At 33.9% G+C, this 17,795-nt stretch overlaps 1 protein-coding gene across 1 annotated transcript; it reads right to left on the bottom strand.

Annotated features, from left to right (window-relative positions):
- Positions 1 to 600: 600 nt before the first annotated feature.
- On the bottom strand, positions 601 to 16,940 carry LOC125682322 (uncharacterized). The gene is made up of 3 exons (XM_048922814.2): positions 16,275 to 16,940; positions 12,873 to 13,016; positions 601 to 3,716 (listed from the first exon to the last, which is right to left on the bottom strand). The coding sequence occupies exons 1-3, from the start codon at positions 16,540 to 16,542 to the stop codon at positions 3,508 to 3,510; spliced, it is 621 nt and encodes a 206-aa protein (XP_048778771.1). The 5' UTR covers positions 16,543 to 16,940; the 3' UTR covers positions 601 to 3,507.
- Positions 16,941 to 17,795: the final 855 nt, after the last annotated feature.

Genomic DNA, 17,795 nt, shown 5'->3' with positions numbered 1-17,795 from the left:
TTATGTCCCGGTAATCTCGCACTTGCTCGCGAGACTTGTTCATTGACGCGCAAGGGTCATCAAAGCGCGATAACTCCGACGGGCTGGTAATAGGAAGTATTGCTGTGCAAGGCCATCATAACCCCTTATTTAGAGTTCTGTGGGTTCCTATACATTGTGGTCCATCGTTTTGATCAGTTTGGTGTCATTAAATCATCCCATATTCAATCATTAGAGATCTGAAGTGACCCCACCCTTGGACACCCCATACAGCCCCAAACTGAGGGCATGATAGTCCAAGGGTCCCCTACCGTGAGCCCATACTCCTTTTGTGGACTCTTCAAAGATTAAGCTGTTATCAAACTTCATTAGGACCCATGTGTTGGACCCATGTGTTGCAACATCAGGATCTTTCAGGTGAGCTCAATCAAACTTGATAATGAAGATTATGTTTATTGATTATTTGCTAATTTTCAGTATTTCGTCAGAGTACTCTCAGTACTTTGATGGATTTTCTTATTGGCTGCTAGCTTCTACAGGCTTATTGGCTGCTAGCTTCAGCCTAGTTACAAACATGCCCCCACAAACCCGCCCATCCACACACACAAAATATAAGCAAGATTGACTGACATTTTTTATTCTACACTAAAAAATCTACCATAACCACTGTAGTATGTCTGATCGGCTACAATAATGAGTTGTTTTAAAACATGTATACAATTTTGTGTGTAATGTAAATCATACAGTTGAAGATTAACAAAAAACATAAAACAAGTGACACAAGACTAAAATGGGCTTAGAAAATAAATACAAAATATACAATGGTAAAACACTTAAGTCTCAGTGATATCAGATATAAATACTAATACGTGCATCTTCTAAAAAACAAAGTACACAAATTCTGATTCACAATCATACACGCAACATTTGTCCTGAGCAGAGGGTTGTGATGCAACAGCTGTTCAATTTCTGTCTATGAATTTAAGTTCCATCTTTTTGGAGTTTCACTCTCCATATAACATTTATCAGCAATAATACCTATATTCAATTTAGAAGGATTGTGCCAGTGAAGATGTGACTATTGTCAAAATCAAACTAACACCGACATGCAAGAAATATTATAAAACTTGAAATGTAAGTCAATTAAGAAAAATTACAGCACCTGCTCGAAAAATACATATAAATGCAGATCAGTTTCTACCACAAGAGTATTCGAATGTATCAAAATATATTACACTATCAAATTTTTCTCAAAGTGATAATTTGATGTAGAAAAAAAACCCTGATGAAATGAACATATGGTATATATTAATCTGGAAGACATTATTACAGCTTGCTTAGATACATATCAGTATTCTGAATCAGAATATATATAAAATAATTACATGAACAACCAAACAGAAATACTGAATGCATATATCAGTCTATTTTCTTTTTAAAAAATGGTATTTTCGACAAATTTTGCAAAGCAGATACAAAATAATAAAAAAGTAATTGAGATTTTCACAGCATACAAACAAGCACATCCACCCACACTCTCCTCATTACAACACTACAATGACACCAAGTGAACAGCACCAGTTGTAAGCTCTTATGCTTCCTTAACACAAATATAAGAATATCTGCTTCCACAGGCAAATTGTGGCATAAACACAAAAATCTGTCATTCTGTAACAACTAGGGACCAATTACACGAGTTAAGTTTAACTGACAGTTAATGTTTAGTTAAAACTATATAAATTGTAAGAGTTAATGGGAACTAACTGTCTGTTAAAGTTAACTATCCGTCATGCAATGTCCAATGAAATTATTGATGTAATTGACTAATGCACAATCCACAGCTGACTTTGTTTCCTGTTATTGATATACACATCGTTTTCTTCTTTTAATGATAAACATGAGTATCTTTCCCTTTGAATTCTTATTGCATTATACATGTCAGAGAGCCGTACTGAAACCACACAGAGCAAAATACCAAATGGCTGTGTTATCACACATTACTATAATTAAAGCTATAAAAATTAATTTGTGACTAGAAAATTCTGATAATTTATATGCATTTTTGAAATGAATAAATAAACACTATACAACATTTAAATTGGAAGCTTTTCAATACTTCCAATTTTTTCTTTATCATTCTCTCTGAGTATCTGTGTTTCATACATAAATCTCAAATACAATTAGAGTTATCTACCTTGTTTGCTCATGGCTACTTTTGTAAGTTTCTGTACAAAACTTTGGCACATTTATATTGTTTACATTTTTACAGATGGAGCACTCCAGTTACCCTACACTTATTATGGACTTGCCATGACTGTAGCTTAAACATTTACAAATAAGTATTTAAAAAACGTGTTTTGTCATTCCTTAAAATATGTGAATCACAACCAAATCTTGCACACATCAACTATCAGTATCAAGTTATAACCTGTTACAACCAATATTGATATACATATATATGTAAACAAAAAATCAGAAATATAATTCTTTTTTTTTAAAAATGCATGATTTCACAACATTAAGGCACTTGTTTCATCATTTTGATATGTTTGTCAGAAAAAAATATCTCCTGTATAAAAAATGTTGAAAATAATTTTACTGAAGAATACCAGTATAAAAGAAGCTTAAGCATGTAGAGGTCTAATGATTGAAATGTGTGACAATTCTTTGTTTCACAGGTATGCCTTTCTGATGGTAATGAAATGCCAATGATTCACTTGGCAATGTACATGTATATGCACAAAAAACATTTCAACAAAAAAGAATTTTTCCCATCTCACATACTCATACTATACACATTTGTTTTCTCAAAGAATTAGCTTGTGCAAAATACAAACAAATATTGCATATATATAAAATCTCTATTCATCATTACAAATATCTGAACTTTCTTACAATGTACCGGTAATCAGCACAAAGTGTACTACTCTATAGGCCTCCTGCTACTACAACCAAATTATTTCTTAATTAAACTGTGTACCCCAAGCCCCCCACCCCACCCCCCACCCCCCAAAAAAAATTGATGTGTCTGATTTAGACAACTTCCATTGCAGACATTATTAAGGAAGATTAATACACCAATGAAAATGTTCTGGATCATAATTGAAAGATATGCACAATAATATTTTGAAATTGAAAACTTTACAATTCACCTTATTTCCTAAAAAATTTAAATTTCGGTAAAGTGTCACAGGAGTAAACATGAAAACCTCTGTGGGGCTCAATAGATCAACAGGCTCACACATTACTCCCAGAGCTAACCCAGCCTGTAACAAAATTTAAAAAGACACAGAATATGTGACTGATACTTATTCACGTATTTGTGTCTCAAAAACAAGTCATCCATTTTAACAATGTCTTATCCATCCTTAACATGATTAAGTTGGAGCCAAAATTTTCCGTCTTGTAATAAGTTTAGTTCATAACACCCCCACCACCCAACCCTTTCCGAGCCTGGCCCTCCGCTCCACTCACACATACAGGCAGACACGCCCCTCCTTGTTAACAGGCAGACACTCCCCCTCCTTGTTAGTTGTATTCCTCTTCATTTCGGCCCACACAGAAGTAAAGTATACTAGCGATCAGTGACAAGGCAGTGGAACCCACCGCCACCCAATAGCTCCAGCCGAACAGGAGGATGGTGTCCGTATTGCGGTTCTTCACTGTCATGACCTCTGCTTTGTTTCTGAGGTAAGCCTCCGCTCCGAATAACGAAATGGCCACCGCCAGTAGGAGAACTGAAAATGTAGGTCTGCTGATTAAAATATCATCTAATAGGTGTTTTATATCATATTTCAAAGGAAAAACTATCATCATAGGCACATACTTTGGTATAATTAGGTAAATATACTGAATATGTGTGTTGAGGTCTTTCACCATTAAACATCTAAGTCACGGGGAATGAGGAATATAAGCTTTGATTGAGATTAGGGGACAGAAAAATATATACAACTGTATGCTATATTGCTATACATCTTTTCAAACTTGACTGGGATGATATTTTCACACTGTACTGTAGTACAGAATTGTGGTAGTGGACATTCTTAGTGATTCACATCCTTATTTTCCTGTCTATTTTCGTCACTAAATATCATTATTTAGGCCTCTTAACATAAATGAGCCATTCATAAGGTGTAGCTGGCTCTCAGCAGGTGAGACATTTTCCCTGCAGGTGCCTCTCAGGTGGGGCAGTAAAATGACAAGCAGTCTACCTGTAACCTGTCAACAATTAAATATTACAGCATTTCAACCTTGTAAGCAATTTTTATTGCCTCTGTTTGGGATTCACATAATTACAGATGTTTACAAAGTTCTCTATTTGAATGTGAAAATACCAGGCCATGTGATGAATCATAAATTTTAAAACAAACCATGCACTCATGAATAATGGATGATTTTTTGTAAGAAATGCCTTTAATACAAATTTTAACACTAATCGTTGCTCTGCATTCACATACAGGCTAACAAAACGAAGTGTCTGTGCAGTGTCACCAGAGAGATGAATAGTACAAAATACCAGATCAGTGTCTATTGTATTTTAGTGACTGCAATTCAATGACATTTCATAAAATTTCATAATGTATATTGCACCTTTTCATTACAACATAAAAACAAAAGCTAATTCTATCTAAAGAGTCAGATCAGCTATATTTCCAACTAAAATGTTTAGATCCCCCCCCTCTCTCTCTTGTGGTGATGTGAGTGATTATTGAAATACTGCTTTATAATATATCACTATGTATGTTTAGAACAACATTACCAAGGTCAACACCACAGTATACAAAAATACTTAAGTCGGAAAGCATTTTAAAAAAACCTCGCTACTGTAAAACCAGTTGCACTTATTCAACCAAATTAGAGGCATTTCCTTATTCAGAATATCACATTGAACACAATCTCATTTAGGTATGCAGCAAAAAGAAAAATACAAGAGGTCTATGGGCCACAATGCAAACAGTCATCAAAGTAACCTAGGCTTGCTCATATACAGAAAAACACAGAAAATATATGTTCAGAACACCAAGAGTGGAATTCTTCCAACCTATTGTGGATCCATTTTGATTGTGGTACAACTGTACAGAATACAGAAACTTAAGAATCTACAGAACATGGGGGAGGGGCACCTATGTAATTCACCCACTGTGTCTGTGTACATAACTCCTCAGTTAAAGGAAGATATTTAAACAAGTAGCTATTGGACCTTAAACTCAACTGAGCCATCTTACTAAAACATGGATAGTGTTTCAACAATAAGACATGTCCTATCATACAATGCGGTCAAACTTTAGTATTATATACACTATACTGGGGACTCGTTCTGACTCCAGGGTAAAGGAAACTTAATTAATCTGTACTACAAAGAAATACTTCCAAATAAGGAGGGTTAACTATATCATTGTGATTCATTCCAATAAAAATGCACCCCCAAAATGGCCCTCCTTAAGATCCAACATGAATTTACACTAGATATGACTTTGTTTACATTGCTAAATTGCTCTACTTTTGTTATTGAGAAGACATACATGGGTCACAATGCTCACCACCACATTTTCATTACATGTATATCAAAATTATCTTCACCACTTATATAAATGAGGAGAAATTCAAGTTAGATATATTGTATACTTGTTATAGAGAAAAAAAATTCTAAAATAGATTTCAATTATATATTGATGCAGACTTAAAACATCCACTGTGGCCCCATCCCATACCTTGGGGGTCTTGGTACATGTATAAACAAACTCAACTCTACACTGCATAATATGACTCACAATTGAACATGTGACTGGACTGGCACTACATGTCTTGAGATTATAAGTCTTTTCTCTTCTACTATTATAACCACCATTTTCCAGATATATTCATAAGTAAAAGAGATATTCAGAAATATAAAATTTTTGGAACTCTTCAGAAAAAGAAGTTAAAAAAATTATGCATCACAAGAGGACCTCTTGATGCATCCAAATTAATGATGGTTAAAAGATTCATTTCTGATACAAAAATACCTGCCTGATTTAAAGATTATTTTTCAAAATGTTTTAAGCAAATACTGGAGCATCAAAAACATGAAAATTAAATGAAATTAAATTTTGGATGTCTTAATTTCAATGAAAGGCAACACACAAAACAATTCACAATACCAAGCCCACCATATGTGGTCACAGTGGATATTTACTTAAATTTAATGCAGTTGGTTAGATATTTTCGAGTCATTTAATCAACTGCTACACAAATATACCACCATCATTACATGCAAATTAAGTTCATCATTTTTATATGCAATGATCAATATATTGATTATTGACTGCAGTTCACTTTTTATAGCTGACGTGGTAAATGGTAGAGAAAATGATGAATTATGTACTGTGTGTACTACACGTGTGTACTGATTGATAAGACACCCCTCCCCACTTTTCCTCAATGTTGAGGTTTGGCAGAACTATATAGTTTTTTTTGTCAAGAATTTTCAGATAGATGTGAAATTTTTTCTCTGTCTGCTTCCTCCTACCCCACCCCAGTACCCCACCCCTTCCCACTTTCAAAATCAATGCTACTTTAATACCTGAACTCACTATGTCTGATAGTTATCTGTGCTTGCTTATTGAAAAGCTGCTAAACTGTATATTGTTGTACGTGTCTAAATATCAGAAAAAATATTTAGAATTTTCCTATATTTTTATGTACCCTCGTTCTTCAGAGGATTTTGAAATTCAAACCCCATGCATACTATCATGCCTATTGGAAACCAAATCTGACCCAAGTGATAATTAAAAACAAACAAACAACTCGAATCTACACTATACATACAGATGTTGTAGCTGAAGAACTGTAGCTCTCTGAAAAAAAATATTGTGACTGTTTCATCACAATATTTTTTTTCAGAGAGCTACAGTTCTGCAGCTAAGATGTTTGTCGATTCATATCATAAATTGTTGTTCTTGAAAACATTTTGAAATTAAAACCCTATTGTGGCTCCATCGATCTGACCGAAGTGGTCATGGCTTGATAAAAAAAATGCACATGAATCATAATTATGACAACAAGAGTATATACTTCTATAAATACAGACTTTATTCTAGCTTGTTCTAGAGAAGATGTTGTATTAGCTGTCAAAGAATAAACATTAATTGCCATTGTTTCATTTTTCTACGTGCATAACTTTACAGAAAGCTGAACCAAAGCAAACCCTGGGCCTACTTTTTGGGTCTACTAGTGCTGTGTACCACAGCAATACACAACTTCCGAGATATATAAGCTCTTCTGTGATAGAGGTACGTTCAGTGTTCTGTTGAATGTTTGGGTGGGTACAAGATGAAGACTAGCTATGTAAATATGGATAAAAGTAATGAAAGTGTAAATTTTGTTTATACCAGCCGTTGGTATATATTAAACTATCATATCAAGAATAATATTTGATTGAATTATAGCCTGTCATTAAATTAAATATGAAATTGTTTTTTACTTCCTCTTCTGCACGAGTGATATTTTAATCAAAGAAACAAGAGGCCCATGGGCCACATCGCTCACCTGAGTCACCTTGGCCCATATCTGAAGAATTTCCATATATATTTGCATGTAAAACCTTAGTCCCTATTATGGCCCAAACTACCCTTTGCAAACTGAATCTACACTATGTCAGAAAGCTTTCATGTAAATGTCAACTTCTTTGGCCCAATGGTTCTTGAGAAGAAGATTTTTAAAGCTTTTTCCTATATTTGTATGTAAAACTTTGACCCCCCCCCCCCCCCACTTGTGGCCCCATCCTACCCCCCGGGGGCCATGATTTGAACAAACTTGAATCTGCACTATGTCAGAAAGTTTTCTTGTAAATATCAGCTTTTCTGACTCAGTGGTTATTGAGAAAAAGATTTTAACTATATATTTGTATGTAAAACTTTGATCCCCCTTGTGGCCCCATCCTACCCCCGGGGGCCATGATTTGAACAAACTTGAATCTGCATCATGTCAGGAAGCTTTCATGTAAAAATCAGCTTTTCTGGCTCAGTGGTTCTTGAGAAGAAGATTTTTCCTATATATTTGTATGTAAAACTTTGATCCCCTATTGTGGCCCCATCCAACCCCCGGAGCCCATGATGTGAACAAACTTGAATCTGCATTATGTCAGGAAGCTTTCATGTAAATCTCAGCTTTTCTGGCTTAGTGGTTCTTGGGAAGATTTTTAAAGTTTTTCCCTATATATTTGTATGTAAAACTTTGATCCCCTATTGTGGCCCCATCCTACCCCCCGGGGCCATGATTTCTGCAATCTGTCAGAAAGTTTTCATGTAAAAATCAGCTTTTCTGGTTCAGTGGTTCTTGAGAAGATTTTTAAAGATTTTTCCTATATACAGTCAAACTCGAATATAGCGAACACGGATATAGCGAAATTACGGCTATAGCGAAGTGAAAACGATTTCCCCGGCAAATTCTTTATATATTCTATATAAAAATTTGCGTCTATAACGAACACGGATATAGCGAATTTACAGATATAACGAAGTAAATTCCTATTCCCCTTGAATTAAAAATGAAAGTAAAAATCACCTTTTATAACGAATTTATTTTTTTCATTTTAAACTCTGTGTGATTTTTAACAATCGTTTTCCACTGACATAAAGGATCCACACTTATTACAAAATTTCTGTTTGTATATTTTCAAAAAAGGTTGTTAACGCAAAACAATACTCACACATACATTTAGGAAATATATTGTCGGTATTATTTACTATTCTCGTTAATTAAATTTGAAGTTTGATTGCATTAATTTTATCGTACACTCCTTTATTTGTGTAAAGCAGCAAGTAAATGACAATTGCAATAGACTGTACTTGTATGTATTGCGCAAAATTTTGTTGACATTTCTCTCTCGACATGTTCTTGCATGACTTAATAATCCATCAAGATAAGTTATATATAAATCAATGTGTATATTTCTTGTATAAAAATATTTCTTCTTAAAAATGTATAGGCTTCATTTCTCTTAAAGACGATACACACGCAAGTATATCGATTGCTGCTTTCTTATATAACTGGTATACATGCAGAACAAATCAGTTTTATAACGAATTCGTTGTATTTGAATTATGAATTCGCTATAAACGTATAGCGAATTACGCTTATACCAAAAATTCGCTATATCAGAGTTTCACTGTATTTGTATGTAAAACTTTGATCCCCTATTGTGGCCCCATCCAACCCCGGGGCCCATGATTTGAACAAACTTGAATCTGCATTATGTCAGGAAGCTTTCATGTAAATCTCAGCTTTTCTGGCTTAGTGGTTCTTGAGAAGAAGATTTTTAAAGTTTTTCCCTATATATTTGTATGTAAAACTTTGATCCCCCCTTGTGGCCCCATCCTACCACCGGGGGCCATGATTTGAACAAATTTAAATCTGCAATATGTCAAGAAGCTTTCAGGTAAATTTCAGCTCTTCTGGCCCAGTGTTTCTTGAGAAGATTTTTAAATGACCCGTCCCACCCTATTTTTGCATTTTTGTGATTATCTCCCCTTTGAAAGGGACATGGCCCTTCATTTGAACAAACTTGAAAGCCCTTCATCCAAGGATGCTTTTGGCCACGTTTGGTTGAAATTGGCCCAGTGGTTCATGAGAAGAAGATGAAAATGTGAAAAGTTTACAGACAGACTGACAGACAGACGGACGCCGGACAAAATGTGATCAGAAAAGCTCATTTGAACCTTCGGTTCAGGTGAGCTAAAAAGTTATTATCAATTTTTGTTTGAGCTATTCAACTATTTAATGCCAATGAACTTAATACTAATATTGTGTGCCCCTGCAGTTTGGGTGGTAATTTAATGCATGTCAGATAATCGGCCTTTAGGCAATATATGAAGGCAGTACGTGATAAGCATTTGTACCCACTGCGTGTGGACGATAGTATGTTTTGCGTCTTACTGTGCATAAGAGTTCCACAAAGGGAAAGAACTATTGGGCAACTCGGAAATTGCGTATTACTGTAATCAATTTATTTTAATTAAATCTTAATTATAACATACATGTATATACAATGTAGAAATATCATAAAATGAAAATCTAAAATAAAGCTGCTAACTTAATTGTCAAGAAATTTGAAGATATAATTATATATACATGTATTTACAGGGTTTTGCCAAGTTTCTCTTGTGATTTTCAAACCATTTACAAGCAACTCTCAAAGATTTATCATTATAATCATAACATTTTAAAACCCATGGAACATTAGCTGTAATTTTGTCATAAAAAATTGAATTCATTGAAATCCACTTTTTTTTTTTTTTTACAAGCAATTAACATAATCATAACATTTTAAAACCCATAGAATGAAAGATAATGTCCAGAAAAAATACCGAAGTTCTGTTTAAAGGGGCATAAACGAATTTGTCACTAAAAATTTAATTCAATGAAAATTACTCACTATTATATAATTCAGTGTAACATGGTCAGTATTTAATTATTCAAAGATTTTTTAACCTTAAAGCAGGCAAATGGAAATCTGTAATTTTGGTGATTAAATAATTATTGTCTTGCAAGCCAATAATTCTTCCTTATATACATGTATATATATATTTTTTTTACACTACAAGCAGTTATCTATAACATACTTTTATCATGTTTATTAGGTTTCTCTTGTTTTTGTACAAAATAAAAGTTTTTATTATTCATTAATATAATATATCCTTATGCCACCAAGATATTTTGTACAAAATAAAAGTTTTTATTATTCATTAATATAATATATCCTTATGCCACCAAGATATTTTGAGAATAAAATGCCCCTTTATCATATTTTCTGATCATGCATTAATCATCATATGCATAAAACATTCACAAAATGAAAAGATTTAAAAAAAAAAAAAAAAAAAAAATGAAATAGGTTTAGTTTAGAATAGATCAACATGTTTTGATCAATTGTTTAACCTATATTCAGGTGAGCTAAATTAAATCTAGAGGTTCTAAGGAATTGGAAACTCGATCAACTGAATTTTTTCCCCACTGAAGGTTAAAAGTAATCATACACTTGGTACAGAGCATAATCAGGTATTTTTCAGTTAAAAAAGGACAAGTAAAGTTTATAAAAAAATTAGCTGATCGGATGTCAAACAGAACTTAAAAGTTAATTAGCTGTCCTTATTCTTGTGTTGCATCTTAACTCCAATCATTATATATATGTACATCATATTCTGAACAACCCCTCTACATACACAAAAACCCTCGATCCACAAACACATTCAAATTGGCACAGTGATTTTTATGACAGGGATGGCATTTTCACTTGTCCAACTGGTATCCAATTTAATCATGAGAGCAATTTTACTTCCCCAACAAAAAATCTGATAGCCTAGGCCAATGGCTCCATGGTGGTTTAACTGGAGATTGCTGGACAACAAACAAGAAATGGCAAGTGATGGAGCATGGTCAGATACATGTGCTTCTTTAGGTAAAACTTGTGACAGACGTGTCAATCACGCTTTTTCACCCCCAGAGCTACAGTTCTTCCACTAGAGTGTGTACGATGGCGGTGGAAGAGTTCTGAATTATGTTTTTTCCCCCCACCAAACTGACGATATTTCTCCAGCTGCCAATCTTCCAACCCTCTTACAAAAAACAAGACTTTGCATCAGAGAATTTCTGAGATAACTCTATCATTCATTTTTGCATGTAATGGTTGATCCTAAATATAGGTTTGCCAATCTTTTAAACAAAAAACAGCAACTGATGAATGTTTAACATGCTAAAAAGTATCTGTTTTAAAGTTTACATGTTTAAATGGTTCTCTGAATTTACAAGTGGATTATAAATTTTAAAATGTCTGAAAGTCATTTTACAGTTTTATACATTACTTAATACCCGAGCAAAGGACAAACATTTTTTTTTTTTTTACACGTCTCTTTACACGCATTAAGACTTTATGCCCCAAAAAGAAAAAAAATTTCAAACACTGTCTTGCATCACATGCATCTGTATGACTCCATATCCCAGAAATAGAATGGAGAAATTTCTGCTTGTTTAATGTCTGAGACAAACCTGGTACAAATTTACCTGTCTGCGTGTACCTGATTATGAAAATGTCAGAATTACTGGTCAAAATAATGCAGGGTGAAAAATATACCTATTCTCTGATTCTTACAACATATACTGTACTTCTGGCTATTTCTAAAAATCCACGCAGACAGCAGCATTTTTCAATATCTAGTATTAAAACATTTGTATGTGTTCTGTTCTAATCAGACACCTTGATACAAATCAACTTCAACCCGTGCAGTTCATATCTTCCCTCCTACATGTATTGGATATTTTTTTATACAACACTCTCTTATTTTCTCAAATAAGAAATCCAGGCATTCAAACAGCTCAGAGATTCAATAGATCATCAATGGGGAGGAAATACAGATCAACGCAAGTTTTCAACAAACTTTATTACTGATCATGAACCCTGTGTTTATTACAGTATAATAGATAAGTCATTTCATGATTTATACGTCCAGACTGTGTATTGTCTAACAGCATAAGTGTGCTATTATTATGATTTTATGAAGGAAATAAATATAAACAAAACATGGCCAAAAATGAACATCATGTGTGATCCTAATGTCCCTGTTATCACACAAGCAGAAAGTCTTTTCTCTAGTCTCCATACAATGTCACCACCAATTCTCTGTTTTCATTTCACATCATGTGTTTGCTCATGAAATATAACACCCCACTGTACAGTTTGAAAAATATGTTTGTGAAGTTAAATTCTTATATAATTCAAGAATGCTATTGAGAGAATCTATATTAAGTCTAATCTATTCTATAGTAAGAAATATACATTATCAGTGTTAAAAAAGCAGTCAGTCTGACAATCAAACCTGAAATGAGGTAATTTTCTCAGATTCTACATCTATACATACACGTAAGGTTGGCAAATGCTCCAGTGGCTTGGTATGGGTTACATCCCTTGCAGGCCCAGCAGAGAGAAAACAGACCAATCAGGAGAGACAGCATTGAACTAGCTACTGCACATGACATCAATCCCTGGACAGCCTTGAACCAGTCTGTAAGGTCAAATTAAAACAGTTAATGGAAACTTCAAAGAAATACCAGGTCTGCCCCATAGATTTACCATTCATCTGGTACATGTTAAATAATTTCTATGCTGTGTATATTGGAGCATCATGCTACTTCCTTAGAAACCTACTTTTATGACACTGATTTGTGAAAGATTATCCCTGTTGAAGTATTTGCTCAATGCAATTGATACTTGAGGAAGGAATCTCTTTTACACAGCTCTAAAAAATAATTACCACGACAGCTGTTTGGTCTTACACACAACCTCATTATAATTGAAAATGGATGTACACAGAGAAGAAATTTACAGAGAGAACATGCAAATGTTTTTCCAACCTTAGCCGTCTTGGTGAATAGCATCCCTCTTGAGTCTAATGTTTTGACAACATTGTGTTTGACATTTCAAAGTTTTTATACTGTTTAGTTAATTTTATTTGTTTGTTTACCTTAATAACATCTACCTACAATCATTTTGCACTTATCAAAACCAATTGTTTTAAACCCTAAAATCAAAAACATGTTTTCTTTTTTCTCTACATCAATCATCCAAATTCAGTTCGTCACATATACGACGCTCTTGATTATCATTATAAGAAGACCCAATCAACAAATGCAAATTTATGCATTACAAATATCTTTCATATATCTTCAGCAAGTCTGCATTAACATACTTAAAAGTTACACTATCACACAAAAGCACAATTCTTAAGTAATATACCAGTGACCGATACATACAATCAGAGTACATGTACTGTACAACATACTGACTGTGTAATGTACTAATGATACATACAATCAGAGTACACCATACTGACTGTGTCATGTACTAATCCTCAACCAGGAGTATGAACTTGACAATTCACTCCAACATGATACAAACCACTCTAAACCATTTTTACTTAGAGGCTAAAATCCATCATATAATGATTATGTTCTGGTCTGAAACACAGATGATTGTATGGATTGGATTTGAAAGAGTACATTCTTTAATACATGTAGTAAATTCGAACCCAAGCGACACAATAGTGCCTGTGGTCTGAAACAAAGAAATTATTTAGAAAAGTCCAATCCAATTCTTGCATCAACTGCTAATATCATCTAGCACTCATAGAGAGAAAAGTTCCTACTTTCATTATAAGAGGGAATCTTGAAAGTGCACTCAATGAAATTAGGCCATATGATACACTTTTTCCTGTTTAATGTCTCGCCCTCAAGCCAGGCACTTTAAAAACCATGAATACTAAATGTGTTGCAAAAACTTGAATTTAAAAGAGATGAACTTGAATTGTTACTTGTTTGAAATTTTTTATCTCATCTAAAATTTCATGTCTGTGTATATATACACTATACAGATATGTATAAAATATACGAATAAAACTGATTTTGATAAAATGAACATAAAATCAACAGATAATACAAATATTTGGTTCTGCTTCACTCTTGATCTACATAATTACATATAGCAAATTTAAATTTCGTCACTACATGTAAATATATCTCAATATCTGTATTGATTGTTTTTGCTATCTAGTTGCAGTAGTGTAACTGAGAATGTGCCAACAGCATGAAACAAGTTTACCATCCAATGAACACAGTACAGTTTATTTCCAGAGGAATTTTAGAGAAACTATTTCAGAATCAGTTGTGTCTGTCGAAATTTTATACAGGTTCTTATGCTCAATAGATTGAGCTTTTTTCCACAATTCCATATATTGGAAAGTCATTACACATTCATCTTAAAAACTTCAAATGTATGATTAGTTTAAATAAATAGTCTCTTACATCATGTACACAGAAAATTTCAAATACTGGGACATGATCATCAAAGCTGGTTGTTCACTATTGTTAGGACCTGTAATTTTACAATGACCCATTCTCATTGAAAATTGATTAGGTGTTACACAAGTTCTCATTTTAAAATTTCAAAATAAAAAGTGTAAAATTTAGTGTGGAGACATAATAATATCATTATGCATGATTGGGCTGTTATAGGTTATAGGTCACAAGTTCACTGACTTTGTTTATAGATGATCAATATTACACTCTAAATGCACACAACATAACAAGCATGTATCAGGACACTTTCTATGCAAGTGTAATAGTTAGGGCTATACGGACCATGGATATCAGCCTGGGTACCTCAGTGGTTAGAGCACCTGACTAGTAATAAATTGCAGGGGTCCCAAGTTTGATTACTCTTCCAGCCAAAGATATTCTCCTCTCTACTATACTACATTTGGTGCAGTTGACCACCCCTGGATTTACAGGTGAAACTCCTGCCAGGGGTGAAAAGAACCTAGGTTGTGCATGTCTTCGAGGGTGAAAACAAATTAAGGAGGGAGGAATGTAGTAATTACTAATTAGGACTAAATGGACCGTGGATATCGGCCTGGGTAGCTCAGTGGTTAGAGCACCTGACTAGTAATACTGGGGTCCCGGGTTCAATTCCCGGGCCAGCCGAAGATTTTCTCCTCTCTCCTATACTACACAAGGCTATCCTCCTCAGTTTTAGAGAATCTGAAGCTGTTTGGAATAGACAGCAAATACTTATATGCAAATGAAATGAAATATATCAAAATCAAAACATTCTTAATGAAGAAAAGTAGCAGTGAAAAGGTCACATATCAGAAGTAGGTTCTCAGATGTCTAGTCGAGAAGTGGTACTTTTAATTATGACAATGAAACTTCCTGCTCTCGTAATTTTTTCTTTATTCTGGATACTTCTGATCTTGGTGAAATTCAGCTCCAGTGTGACATACAGGCCTTAGTAAAACATCTGATTATCACAGTCTTTAAACCAAATGATTTTATCTCACCTATATTATACTACAACCAAAAATTATACTACAACCAAATTATTAAAGATATGGACATCAGATGTGTCAGGAGAAAAAATGTTGTTGCTGTATACATTAGGCCTACGTAACTATATTGTAATGGCAGGGGCATATCTCCAATTTAAGTTAATGAACTTCTCACATTGAACACTTCGAAATTAAAATTCAATGCCATTATACAATCTGTCTATCTACATAGATAACAGACTATTTATAAAAGAAGAAAACAAGGAGAACTTCCAAAGAAACTTCACACATCAAACTAAACAGTCATCATTATCCTCCTTAGCACGAAATTCCCAAATGGTTAAACTTCACAGAACCCTAGATATCAAAATAAAGTCGATTAACCCTCAGTTAACCTTCTATTTGCGATACTGTCGGTAGAAGATAAAAAAGACACAATACCTGGAAGATTCTTTTCAATGGCAAATTCATTGGCGAAAAACCATTGACAGTTGTTGAGAGATCCTGATGACGATGGCCCTCCTCTACAGTTAAGCCATAGCCCACAATCGCAGTCTGTTGATGAACAATCGCAGACATCTACTCGTTGGTCCAGATCGTTTGCAGGAACTCTCACATTTAACCAGTTAGGTGTTGCAAAAGACACTATCGTGCCAACAGTTGTAATCAAAACACATATAATCGCCGTAATCACTAAACAATTCACCATTTTGTCGAAAAGTCTGAGCCTCTTTCTTCCCCTGACTGATACTGCGTTATCAAAACTTCCGTTCTAAGAGCTTCTTCGCACGAATTACTTCCGGTGTTGAATTTCACCAAATATGTCGTACGTCAAAATGGAAAAGAAACAACATTCATAATAAGTTCGGTAAAGACCGCTCTCTATGTAGTTCACCACATTCAATTTTTCTTTTTCCTCAAGACCATTTAATTGTTGATTGACTGAATAAATTACCTACCTGATTGGGGCACCTTGAGGGGTAACATTCAACATACCATTAACAAACTGTTATAAAGTGACACTGAAATATTTGAGCCTGTAATGAACGGAGATGGGGTGCGGCGATCATGATAAGAGTGATTTTTGGAGGAGGAATGTATTGCTGGGACCAGTTGAATACATTGTTTCAATAATCTCTCTCTCTCTCTCTCTCTCTCTCTCTCTCTCTCTCTCTCTCTCTCTCTCTCTCTCTCCGTTGATTGTATATTCCACCTCTGGGTGTAGGTAGGCTATAGGCCTAACGTACGTTTGTATAAACTTGTACACATGTACATATGTATATGTACAGTACAATTATTTGTATATATTTTCATGCTGCCCCTTGAGGGCCCTTGATTGGAAAATAAAATATCTTTTAAAAAAACTATAGAAAATGTAAATATATATCATTACATAATCTACGATATTGCATTACCACATCATATATTTCCCCACTGTTTTGGACTTGATATTGAGAAATCATAGAAATAAATTACATTCAATAAGGTAAAATTTATCTTATTTAAATTGTTTACTTACAATGATGAATTTCGTTTTTCATTTTCATAATAACCCCCCCCCCTCCCCGTCAAAATTGTTTATGACAAGTGTCGCTAACAAGGGAATTTAACTTCCTTTATGCATGAACAACTTCCTTCATGAACTTCGATAGACTCCACATCACTAGTATATATATATATATATATATATATATATATATATATATATATATAGTACTAGAAAGGGGTACTCTCTTTGTTTCAAGTAAATTCCCATGTTAGCGGAAATATTTAAAACTTTTCTGAAATATTTCCTTGTGCTTAAAAGTAAAAATTCGGGGAACTTTGTTACAAATCCAACCCTATATTTCATCTATGGCATGTTTAAGAAATGTTCAGTTGCAATATTCGAATTTTCTCTTAACTTTTTAGAATTTCATTTGTATTTCATAACAATTAGGCCTTATTGATTACTAAAGGAAT

This window comes from Ostrea edulis, chromosome 2 (assembly GCF_947568905.1).
Source record: "Ostrea edulis chromosome 2, xbOstEdul1.1, whole genome shotgun sequence".
Classification (NCBI taxonomy): Eukaryota; Metazoa; Mollusca; class Bivalvia; order Ostreida; family Ostreidae; genus Ostrea; species Ostrea edulis.
This window is presented reverse-complemented; position numbering and strand designations above follow the sequence as displayed.

What these genes read in the sequence shown, in the direction of transcription:
- LOC125682322 (XM_048922814.2), bottom strand. Translation starts at nt 16,542, where the DNA reads ATGGTGAATTGTTTAGTGATTACGGCGATTATATGTGTTTTGATTACA. An exon ending in CATTGAAAAGAATCTTCCAG is followed by an intron (nt 13,017 to 16,274) that starts GTATTGTGTCTT and finishes TTGACCTTACAG; the next exon opens with ACTGGTTCAAGGCTGTCCAG. An exon ending in AGCATTTGCCAACCTTACGT is followed by an intron (nt 3,717 to 12,872) that starts GTATGTATAGAT and finishes CTACATTTTCAG; the next exon opens with TTCTCCTACTGGCGGTGGCC.